The sequence below is a fragment of the Frankliniella occidentalis genome, unplaced genomic scaffold, assembly GCF_000697945.3.
Source record: "Frankliniella occidentalis isolate FOCC.00 unplaced genomic scaffold, Focc_3.1 Scaffold196, whole genome shotgun sequence".
Lineage (NCBI taxonomy): Eukaryota > Metazoa > Arthropoda > Insecta > Thysanoptera > Thripidae > Frankliniella > Frankliniella occidentalis.
In genome coordinates this window covers 274,299-286,514 of record NW_026267322.1, presented here as the reverse complement: position 1 = coordinate 286,514, position 12,216 = coordinate 274,299, and the positions used below count along the sequence as shown (strand labels likewise).

General features: G+C 49.5%; 1 protein-coding gene across 1 annotated transcript in view; it reads left to right on the top strand.

Moving 5' to 3' along the window:
- The first annotated feature begins 1,220 nt into the window (after positions 1–1,220).
- The window catches only part of LOC113214984 (uncharacterized), a 39,868-nt gene continuing 28,872 nt past the window's right edge, over positions 1,221–12,216 (top strand). Inside the window, exon 1 of the mRNA XM_026434520.2 lies at positions 1,221–1,459. Within this exon, the coding sequence (XP_026290305.2) occupies positions 1,445–1,459 (15 nt within the window). The 5' untranslated portion in view covers positions 1,221–1,444. The remainder of the gene's footprint in view (positions 1,460–12,216) is intronic.

Here is a 12,216-nt window from a genome sequence, read left to right as displayed (position 1 = left end):
CCCTGCCAGGCCCTGGTGATGCGTACTCATTGTGTCGAAATTGGAGGCTGGGAAATGATCGACATTGCGGCAATAGTAGCGACAGCCAAATCTTTCGTTCTTATGTCAGCAATCGTTTATCCTCAAAGTAGTGAAGTGTTGATATTATAATGCAGGAACCAGAAACGATATTAAAGAGGTGTCTGTATATGATTTACGTGTATTTTCATCTCGGGCCTGTATTCCATTTTGTAAAAGAGTTCGATGTCTAATTAATTGCTAGGGGAATACTATCCCTGAGTTCTATTTAAATGAGAACCTCGCGACTAAAGAACAAGTTATTGTTACATACTGCGCAAACATAAAAACGTCCTTTATTAATATATAGGAAAATCTTTTTATATACTAAAAGAAATTGTAAAGTATGTTTAACGACGCAATACGTCAGATCGTTGCGGGGAGCATTTATTAGTTCCGTTGCAAGAAGACTACACCTGTTAGACGATCGTTACCTTTTCTCCAAAACAGGGGGGGGGGGGCCTTCACTAGCACCACCGCGTCTCCCTTCCTTGCGACCACAGCGCTATATACACCACCCGCTGAGCTGACGAATAGGGGCTTTGACTGGCCGGCGCCCCCCGTTCCGGTGTCAGCCCAGTCTCAACTCAAGAGACGGGGGGCGCCGCCACGCCACCCGCTTGCCTTGCCGGACAAGCGCTTTATAGTACAGTGGGATTTGTTTTCATCGACCAGCTATTGAGGCGATTAATGTCTTCGCTGGTGCCAAAATTAAACTATATCCGCCCTCTTTTGTTGGAATACTTTCCACCGTCGAATTCTCGTCTAAAAGTAATACGTATATACTGTTTTTTTTTTTGTTTTTTTTTTATTGCCAGTAAACTGAAAAGTAAACAACTACGAGGGAAATTAAAAACTAAATAGCAGCAAACACACTAGCATGCAAAACAATTTCCAGCGTGGGGTAGCTAGTCCGGAGTGGGGGTGTCTCTGTCCCTGGCCCCGCAGGTCGGCACCCGGCTGCTGGGTGGGGGTCGCGTGGCGCCGGCTCCGCGCCCGGGCCGGGCCCTTCTACCCCGTTGAGCCGGTGGGGCCCTCCCGGCGGCCCTCCCGCCCAACAGCCGCATCCCGACACGAGGCGGTGGCGGTGGTGGTGGGGCAGGAGGAGTGGGGAAGCACCGAGGTTATAAAGGACCGGTCTCTCGGGCCGTCGCGTCATTCGAACGGTCGCTGCGTTGCGGCCAGGTTCGCGCCGGTCCACATGAGAGGACGAAAGGATTACAGACTGAGCGGCGCGACGCAGGACTGAAACTGTGTTTCCGTGCAAAAAAAAGAACAACGAAAAACTAAAGTGTTTCGCGAGTGAGTGTGTGCGCATGTGTGAGTGCAAGTCAGTGCGCCAGTGAGTGTGACAGTGACAACCATATTAAAGGACACCGCTGCGATCATGTGGATTACTAACGTGAGTACTTTATTGGAACGTCCCGAATTCTTTCGAAGCGTTTACAAATTATTGATAAAAACACGCCGAATGAAAAACTGTACCATTTTATGTGAAATGTAAGATATGCTCGTAAAGTGTTACCGGGAAGTTTCTCGAAATGAAGCATATTTAATTTTTTTGACGCACAAAGATTGGTTGTTATAAATGAATATCGATAATTTTTTGACAGACTTTTGTTAATCAAATTTATTGAGAAAGAAGTTGTAAATTTACGACGATTTTTGTAATGGTGATTTATGCACACACTTGCATTGGTTTGATTGGAAATTTTGACAATTTTTTTGGCACACTTATTTTGTTCCTAGATTTACTTTGGCCACTTTTGTGTGACATTATATGTTAAGCATCAAATTATCACGAATGCTGACTGTAGATTCCCCATCAGCAGCTGTACGCCTCCATTTTAATTTCTTTTTACATTGCTTACATCTTACAAAAACCTAACACCTAACACCTAACAAAAAATACTGCGCGGAATAATGGACAATAAACTGGTCAGTATTCACTTTTAACGTCATAAGGCATAATTATTTGTCCACTGCAAGATGCGTCTGTGTTCACCTTCACATCTTGCAAGCTGCAATAATTTTGAATCCCGAGTAGTTGCAACTTTGTGCGAGGATTTGTATCTCCTGCTGGGCATTTTTATTATTATGTTCAACTGCATATTATTCGTGCGGCTACTGTGTGGCGGGAAAGTCACTGAGCGCCCGTGTCCGTAGTGCGCTGCCCGCGTGGTCCACCAGGTCCACACACCCGTGTCCGCCCGTCCCTTCCGGCACTTTCAGCGAGCTTATCGTCGCCCAGGTGTTACGACCGATTTGACCGGGGGGGACCTGAGAGCTGTCGATGGTGAGGGGGCAGGCAGCAGCAGCAGTAGCAGCAGCCGTAGCCGCGGGACCGCTACCGGTGCCGGCTGGGCCGGCCCGCCCCAGGGCCTACGGAAAGTGTTTCTGGGCGCGGCGACGGCGCGCGGTGCGGGGAAGTCCAACTGCGGGACCTGCGGGACCGACCTGCGGCGCCCGCGGCGCTGCGCCAGTGCTGCCACCGGCTGCGCCGCTGCCGCCACCAACCTCCTGGCTCTAACTGACTCACTCGTGAGAGAGGAAATTGGTCGTGAAAATGTTGTGTAGACACACTGTTCAGAATTACAACGGAAATTTTGACGGAATTGGCTCTGGTAATTTTGTAGCCGGTCTGAACCGTTTCTCCAAGTCTACTGGACAACCGTACGATGCGATAAACGCACCTTCCCGTTGTTTCTAAATATGGACCAGCCCGTACACAAAAGTACCGTATTCTCTGTTTCATTTCCTCTCGACCACTTTTAATGAAAACATGTTTACTAGACACTTTTGACGTACATCAGTCGGTACGAAAATTCCCGTATTTTTCTAGCATGGGTGTTCTTGTATTTTTGAGTTACACACTGTTCTGTATAATGAAAATACAACGCTGCATTCCGTATGACCATGATTATAGTATGCTATGGAACTTTCAACAATTCAGTGTGTGTGTGATACAATGCAGGAATTATCGAGCAAATATGTCGTTACCGTGATATGGCCATTTATTTGCAGTGTTCGATGTGAGCTGCAGGAATGGCACGTTTTGTAAACTGGATCGATTTCCCTTTACTCCTGTGGTACCTCCGGGTGTTCCCATGACATCCAAAGAGAGAAATTCCATACAGCCGCGTATATCACAGTCCCTTTGATCTGTATTGTGCTAGGAGTAGGCTGCACCCCTACCATGCTCCTACACGGTAAAATCCAAGTGTACGAATGTCGCTCGCTTGCAGGTGGACGGCTAAATTCACTCACCTTGTAGGTGAATGAATAATCATTCACTAACTTGCATTAAGTAGTGAGGAAATAACAACTTACACACCTGCTACAAGTGAGCGAAACAAGTATTCGCTCACCTACAAGTGGGCGACATGCGTACACCCTGATTTTCTGTGTGAAAATTCTGAAAATATTGGTTGTTAAGCTACTGACACACTCGCACTCTCACACTCAGTCACACACACACCTGACCCCGTTACAGCGTTACGCCCCACACCCATTTCGTTTGACCGGGCCATCCCCCCCCCCCTCCCTCTTCTCTCTTTCTCTCTCTGCCTCTCGCTAATCAGCTCTACCCGTATATTGGCGGCACTCTCGTTTGCCCCACCGGGCCGGGGGAGAGAGAGGGGGGGGGCGAATCCTCTCCTCTCCAACTCTAGCCCGGGCGGCCCCCGCGGCCCCATTGTATGCAAACCGGCGTGCGGGGCCCTCACGGGTCAGACCGCGCGGCTAGTTGCGAGGCGTCAGGAGAGAGAGAGGAACCCCCCGCCGCCACCGCTGACCAGACCAGCCGTCTAGCAGGCTAGACGCGACGCGCCTGCTCAATTGCCCGCGCGCGGACTTGCCACCACCAGCGGCTGCACCCGCTCGGCCGCAAGCTCTTTGCGCTCCGCCCGGCCACGCCCCGCCACGCCCAGTAGCAAACGTCTCAATCACACTTAGTTATGGTGGCGGGTCGGGATTCTGTTGGGAGGGAAATTAAACTGTGGCGAAGATTAAATGAGGAGCAAGAATAGGTGCGTTTAGTTGTGTGACACCCGCGACACCTCATAATAGTATACACGCAGAAAAAATGAAAAGTTGTAGGAACTATTTCATGGTTTTTTCAGGAATAATCATATTATATATGTGTTGAGACAACTATCCGCCAGTGGTGAAAACCATTTCATTGGCTAATACACCTGTACGGTTGTTGCCTTAACCATATTTTCTGGTTGTTCCCGGTAGAACTTTTCATTTTTCTTGGTGTAATATTGACGAAAAGGGAGCAAGCAAATGTTATCCGTGTAGTGTGCGACATTCACACACTTGCGTTTCCAGTGCGGGCAGGACTGTTTTATTGAATTTTCCTCCAATCAAACTTGATCAGAATTTTGACTAAAACACTAACTATTAGTTGGTGTAACGAAAGAAAAAAGGACTGCACTATGAACTATAGTCCGTTTTCAGGCTATAGCGTCTTAAGTGTAAAACGTCCCTTTCTTTGTTTGGTACGTTCTGTAGAGTCCTTCCTTTTGTAATGCGAAGAAATTTCCTCATAGGCTTAAAGCAGCCAAAACTTTCGCAATACGAACGAATCCATGGCAAGGCATTTGACCGCGAGCGACGACGCCCTTTGAATATTATGCACACAGTGAGGCTAAAGGAGTGCGTTTTATCGCTGCTAAAAGTTTTATACCTGTGTGTTTTGAACACACTACTTTGAGTATTGCATCATGCACACTGGCCGGCGGCGGCGGTCAGCAGGACGCTTGGCTGACCGCGAAGCTCTGGCGCTGGGCGGATAACAGAGCAGAGACAAAAGAGCGGAGGCTGCAGTCGCGCTATCCTTTGTTTTATTGAGGGAAGAGAAGCAGTAAACGAGGCGTCGTTGCAGAAACATCCCGTGTGGGTTTCGGGAGACTCGCGTCGCTCGCGTCCTTTCCGCCCGTCCTAATTTGTAAAGCTGGTCGAGTCCCTCTTGTTCTCGCGTTCCGATATGTGTGTAATGTGCAAATGCTCAAAGAAGCGTCTTTTCGAAAGATGAAATGTCGTATGATGAAATTTCCGACAGCAAGGACAAAAATATATGATTTGGGTGATATAGTTTTTCAAAAGAAGTTTTCATTCGAGTAATGATTGGGAAACACCTCGCTCCTCGCTCTTTTATTTTTCGAGTGATGATTCCTAATCATAATCTTAAAACTTCGAGTGATATATTTTAGAATCTTTTGTTTCTCAAAGAATCCTCGTTGTCCTCACTCAACACGTTGCTCACGCAGAAACTGTCTTTTTTTGGAGGTGAGATTAGAGGATTAGAGTAGTGCGCAGCCCACCCTGGAGTGGCCGCGATGCGCGCACCGTGGTCGCGACCACCGCCCCGAAGCAGCTCACAGCCCGCTGCTCGCTCATCCTCTACCTGTTGGAATGGGAGCAAGGCCGGGGGGTCTGCGCGGCCCGGCAGACGGTCAGCTGCTTTGTGTGAGCGCCCTGCCCTGCCCGCGCCCTGCCGTGACCTGTTGCCCACAATGCCCGGCCTGCCCACGCCTTTTGGCCACCTCTCTCCCGATTTGATAACCTCGGCTTTGGTTGGTCTGCCGGTGGTCGGCTCGACTGCTCGTCCTCCCGCCGCCGCTGCCGCCACCGCGCGGTACGGTACAGTCCGCTCCAACAGGTGACTCCGCAAGGCGCGCCCAGCTGTGCGCATAGGCAAACGGCACGAGGACACAAAAGCGCCCGAGGGGTCCGCAAGTACGGTCTGCCAGTGTACACATGTGGTGGGCTTCCTCGTTTTCCTAGGTTTTCTTAAGGTTTTCCCGGTCTTCCCAACTTTTTCTTGGTTTTCCCAATCTTGGTTTTCTGACATTTTCTAAAGGCTTCCTCCAATTTTCTGCGGTTTTCTCGCACTTTCATCGGTCTTCCCTTACATTTTCTAGTCTTCCTTGCAATTTCTAGGTCTTTCCTAAAGTTTTTCCGGTCTTCCCTTATATTTTTCTGTTTCCGTCACATTTGTGGCGTACAACTTTATTGGTCTTCTTCGGTTTTCTTTGGTCTTCCTGGTGGTCTTCCCGGTCTTCCCAGTTTTCCGGGCGGCCAGTGTACGCGCTCGAACCTAGTTGCGGACCCCTCGAAAGCGCCCCTTGCGAGTCGTCGAAATCCAGATGTTCTTGCAAGAACGACGACACACAGTAGTTTGCGGGCTTAATAACAATATTGCACTGGGAATCCAAGTGTGTCAATGTCGCTTTACCACCTACGTGCGCCTGAATTAGGATTGGAAGCCCTGGAAAAGTTCTGGAACATTTCGGGCAAAACGGAAAATTTCCGGGGAAAATTAAAAATATCCTAGACTTTGGAAGTTTTTTGTTATTTTCCGGAAGTGTTGGGGAATTTTCCGGAAATTTTCCGAAGAATTTTGGAAATTTTCAACCTTAGCCTGAATTCCAATTCGCAAACTTAAGTTGTCAATTTTCCTTTGGAATTTTCGCCCACCTGTGCCAACGTGTGGTGCATTGCAAGTGTGCGGATGAAAAGTCAGCACGCGCCTATAAGTGTGTGGCATTCGCACACGCTTGGATACACTCTCATCCTGTTACTGATTTTTTTCACCTTTTGTCAGTATTCCTGCTGCGCAAAAACCTTTATAAGCGACTGACAACTGCTTTCATCAGTAATACGAAATACTTTCTTTTTTAATTACTGACAATTTTTCCTTTTATCAGTGAACTACTTACAACGATGTCCAGAATAAGTAACAAATTAGTCAGTAATCCTGCTGCATAAAAACCTTTATAAGCTACTAATAAATAAATCAGTACAGGTCTGAGAGTGATTACAGTGGAGTTCTGTAATAGTATATGTAATTCATTGCTGCAGTCATTGTTCTAGCTTCCTCTTATTCCACTTTTTCACCACCAGAAGCAGAGCAAATTCTATTCCGTCAGTTTTCTTTCTTCTTCTCAAGATGATTGTCAGGTGTATGTAATTATCGCGTTCATTACTCTGCCTCCCCGCCGCGGTGGCGCGCGGCTCGTCGTTATTTCGGATCAACATGATTGATTCTTTTCAAACAACACAATCCTCGGAAAGAAAGTCGCTTTATAGACCTCGTGTAGCGCTCACGGCTGTCCGTCTTCCTCCGCGAGTCTTCCTCTCCCCTGCGGCTGCGGGCGCCGGTACCCATTCTGTTCCGCAGAGGAGAGGGTGAGCCGCGCGGCTATGGACTCGACTGTAAAAACCGTGATAACCCGTGCGATATAAAACAATGGAGTCGGCCCGTCTGTTGGAGCGAGCGAGTGAGCGAGCGAGGAGTGAGTGAGTGAATGTTGGCAAAGGGGCGAGCGAGCAGAGTGAATGTTCCTCAGGAGCCCTCTGCTGCTCCTCCGGGGCGGGTGTTTTTACGTCCGACTTTCTTCTCCTCCTCCGAGGCGCATCCACTGCGCCGCCGCATCGCCCTGGGCCGCCGCTCGACGCCGCCCCTGGGACCGCGCGCACTTAACGCCTCACGTTTCCTTGGAAGCGCCGCGACGGCGCGGACGTCAACGCGGTCCGTGCGAACTGACCGCCCCGTTAAGACAGACATCAACCGCGGCGCTTTTCTTGCCCCTTCCTTTCCTGCTTGTCGCTGAAAGTACCGCCCATCCCCGCTCTTAAAGCGTACAAACGTGTTAACTAGGTTGGGATTCTTCAAGGATTCATCTTCAACATCACTGCCGACCCCTGAATGTTAGGAAACCCGGAGAGATTTTCCTTTTCTTATTTCCAAGTGTAGTATTATTGTTATTTTTATTGTGCACGACATGCCAAGAGTCACTGCTCTTGCTTCTCTCCGCGTGCATACTACTTGTTTTGCATACTTTTTCTCCTCGGTATGGGCGCGGCGGCGGGTGGGGCGTGTCGAGAGAAAGAGAGAGAGAGAGAGAGAGAGAGAGAGAGAGAGAGAGAGAGAGAGAGAGAGAAGAGGGGTGGGGCAGGGGGTCGCGAACGCGCGGCGGCCGAGCGAAAACTCATCAGTATGATGCTGTTGTTGCTGTCGTCATCTCGTGTGCTCGCGGTGTGCATGCACACGTGTGTGTGTGTGTGTGTGTGTGTGTGTGTGTGTGTGTGTGTGTGTGTGTGTGTGAGTGAGTGTGTGCCCCCGAAGAAGAGAGACCCGACCTCCGACGCGGAGGTGCCGCCGGCGGCGGGGCGGGGCGGGGCGGGGCGCGGTGCCGTCGGGTCGCGTCGGGTTCCGCGCGCGAGCCGGAATGTGGAGAAACGCGTTATCCTCCGCAGGGGCATGGCGGTAGTTAGTAGGTGTGGGACTCTGTGTGTATGTATGTGTGTGTGTGTGTGTGTGTGTGTGTGTGTGTGTCTGTCTGTCTGTCTGTCTGTCTGTCTGTCTGTCTGTCTGCCTGTCTGTCTGTCCTGTCGGGGTGGCGGGCAGGAGGTCAGGGGACCATGCGAGTTGTCGCGCGTAGCCTCCTGAGACTCCTGAAGGAGAGGGAGAGAGGGAGAGAGAGAGAGAGAGAGAGAGGGAGACAGAGAGAGAATGAATGTTCGTGACAGGCTTTAGCGGCCGGGGGACGCAGACGGTGGGCGTTGGACGGACAATGGGCAGCCAGCAGGTGGGCCATCCGCCGTGCTCCTGGCGGTGGTGGAGATGGCGTTGGCGACGGAGGCGCCCCCGTACAACACAAGTTTCGCACACGACGCAAAAGGGGTGAAAACTCAAGTGACGTTTTCGACACGGCTTTTCAACTATGGGGGACCAGCCCGAGCTGAGCCTGCATCCCATGGACGCTTACTAAAAGTAAAGAATGTAAGCCCTCACTCTCTCCGTGTTCCTCTATCCGCCCGGTTTTCCGTCTCCTCTATTTGTTTTTCTTGTCGGCGCTGGACCGGCTAGCCAAGAAGTTTTGACGTGTCGAGCAAAGTGGGCGGGGCGAGGCGGGGCGGGGCCCGACGGGTCGCGCGACTAACTTGTTTTGGTGTCTCTTAGCGGGGCGCCAAACCATTTATTAATAGCTCGGGAATTATTTATTTTTTCGGAAACAAAGATAAACAGAGGGTGATTTTTAAAAACCCACACAGGCACCAAAAACAGGTTTTTGTAAAGATGGCACCTTCTAATCACCCTCGCAACTTTCCGGCTCTGTTTTATTTTATTTTTTCAAAAAAGCAGACGCCACCGCATTGAAAGCAGAAACGATATGGTCCCGTGCTGTCGTTTCCTATCGCTTTACTACTGCCCACCACGCTCTCTAGTGCGCTGTAAGTGCAGCAGGTTGCAGTTGTTGTTGTTTTGGCTTTAAGCTCTCTGTTGGCGGCTGACCTTTTGAAAGGGCTTCTGTTGTGCCAGCGCAGAACGCCTTTGCGTAGAGGTCAAGTGGGGTTAAGCTGGCCCTTCATCAGGGTCCTACGTGCCCCACTACATGTGACCATCTCGCTCGGTTCTCGTTTTTATCGTTGCATGAAATATTTATCAAACTAGAAGTATGTGGCCTGCATCTTTTTGTTTGCACAATTGTTGTGATAAGAATTCTTACCAATTGTTTATTTCTGGTAAATAAAAAAAACAACTAATGTGACTCTTGACAGCTCACGCTGGTGCCCGCCAAGTGGATCAGCAATAGGTGCAGAAAGAGAATGCATTGTGCTTTGGTGTGTCACTAAACCCATAAACGAGACATCTAGAGAGTACACCGTCACAACGAAGTTCACATTATTTGTTATTTTTACCAAGTGATCTAAGATGTTGCGGGACGTGGTCTGTTTGCTTTCGCCCTCAACGACGGCAGAAAAGTGCCTAGACATTGGTATATCGCCCCATATAAGGAACACAGTCATATGAGCTTATTCGCATCTCGATTCTATAGAGCAAAAAGAAGAAATAATGAAATGTGAAATCGTATATATATGCGCCGACAACAGGAGGCGGGACGCACACAGCGACTGTATAGCAGGGCTATCGGCTGGATATTCACATTCACTCTCAGTCACAATGGGACACCGAGCGCAGCGCGGCGGCGGGGCCTTTGCCGTGCAAAAGGGAAACTCCCCTGGCCGCCCCGGTGAACTGTCATAAACCATAATAGTGGTACGCGGCATCGACACCGCGCCATCGATACGACGTCTTCGCCGAATGCGCATTTCTACTACATTGCAAAAAAAAACAAGCAGGCCCGCCCTTCCGCCAAACGGAGTTGCCAGCTCCGCTTCGCTCCACCGGCAACTCCGTTCGGCAGGGGCCGGGCCTGCTTGGCCTGCCGGCGGCGATGGTCGGGCCTCCGGCCCGACCATTTCAGTCTCGCGATTTACTGAAGTGCATAATCAAATAAATAATGTGACCGGTAATTCACTTGGCATATTTGAGTAAACTAAAGCGTCCGGCAAGGGGCCTGCGGCCCTAGAAATTTTCCCCCTGGACATGACAAGAGACTGTAACGGGGCAACACCGTGACTACACCCCACCCTTCTGCTTTGCTAAAGAATTAAAAAAGGTGAACCAGCTCAGTTTTTAGATTGCACATTGTTTGTCAAACAGTCTTAAAACTTGACTTTCTGCTATTGTTTTCAATATATCTACCTCTAGGGCCGAAATAGTAAAAGATACGGCAAATCCGAGGGTAATTTCAGATGCAGAATGTGTTGTTTTGGGGGGGTACTTCCTCTGACATTTTACGATTGGACGCCTCCTTGTACGTCTTTATGAGCAACGCGGTCATTTTCGCCGTATTTCGTCGAAAAAAGCACTCTAGCGCCCAAACGGTGCAAGATAGGGTCAAACGGACGAAATATTCGCCCAAAGGGCTCTACTTTCACGAGTTACCCCTTAGGAGACCATAAAAAAATATTTGATTTTCTACTTTTTGGACCAACCCCTATTTCTTTGTTACCCCCTTTCACCCATTTAGGGGTGGTTGCCAGGATTTGCACCAGGCGTTTCGTTGTCCAGGAGTGACCCCTAAGATACCCTGAAATTTGCAGACCTCTAGCTCATCTCCTTCCTCTTACACGGACGACGGACAGACGGACGGACGGACGGACACGAGAGCGGTTGCATAAGCCCGCTTTAATGCTTTTTTAAAAGCAGAAGGGCGGGCTAAAAAAGATTGATGAGGTGACGACCTCTAATTACTTTCTGGCGGCCGAAATATTGAACGTATAGTACCCTGCTACACCGTTAAAAAGAATACCCTCGTAAATATACAACAATTGTTGTAATTTTTGTTTACAAAATATTTTGTCAATTCGTAAGTTTTCGACAGACCATTCTTGCTTTGTCGATCAATTCTAATTTGATACAAATTTCTTGTATGAATTTCAAATTTCAAATTGTTACTGTAAGACACACACCGTGAAAAACGTTGCCGCAAACCTATAGATACGACTATTTTTTTTACGGTGTACAAGGTTGTTCGAAAATGTTGCTGAAGTGGCTGACAAACTACTACTGCTACTGCCCCTTCTCTGTGCAATTGTGAACTTTTCGAGGCAGTACTGGCTGTATTTTCAAAGGCTGATTTGAGGAGCACACCGTGTGTGGTTGATACAGTTCTGCACGCGACCCCGGATGCGCCGTCGTGGCCGTGGCCCGGCACGCACCCAGAGAGTTGCAAGTGAGTCATGCGCTGCTGGACCAAGAGAGACTTCACGGCAGCAGCTGTTACCCGAAACCAATAATTAGTAACGGGACTCCCCGGCGGGCGACCCCGCGCTGCGCGAAGGAGGACCCCCGGACTGCGAAAATAACGAGGGACAAAGAAGAGCAAAATGTAAAAACAAAAAACGCGCTGGAGAGAAAGAGAGATGGAGGGAGAGAGAGAGGGAGGGAGAGAGAGAGAGAGAGAGAGAGAGAGAGAGAGAGAGAGAGAGAGAGAAAGAAAGACAAAGAGGTCAGCGAAGCGGCTCGCGCGCTACGTATTGGGATGTCACGCGTCACTGCCGGGTCACCTGGGATGTCTCTTTCTCCTTGTAGTCATCAGGGAGGGATGTTGATGGTGATGGTGACGAGGCAGCTGCTGCCGACCGCTGAGGTAAGCCCAGCGGGCGCCCGACCGGCGTCCAATTCGCTGAATGACAATTGAATGAATGGTTTGGACCTGCTGCGAGCGGAAGAATAAATGAATGAATGGACGAATGAATGAACGCTCGATATAATGAACGGAGAGAGAGAGAGAGAGAGAG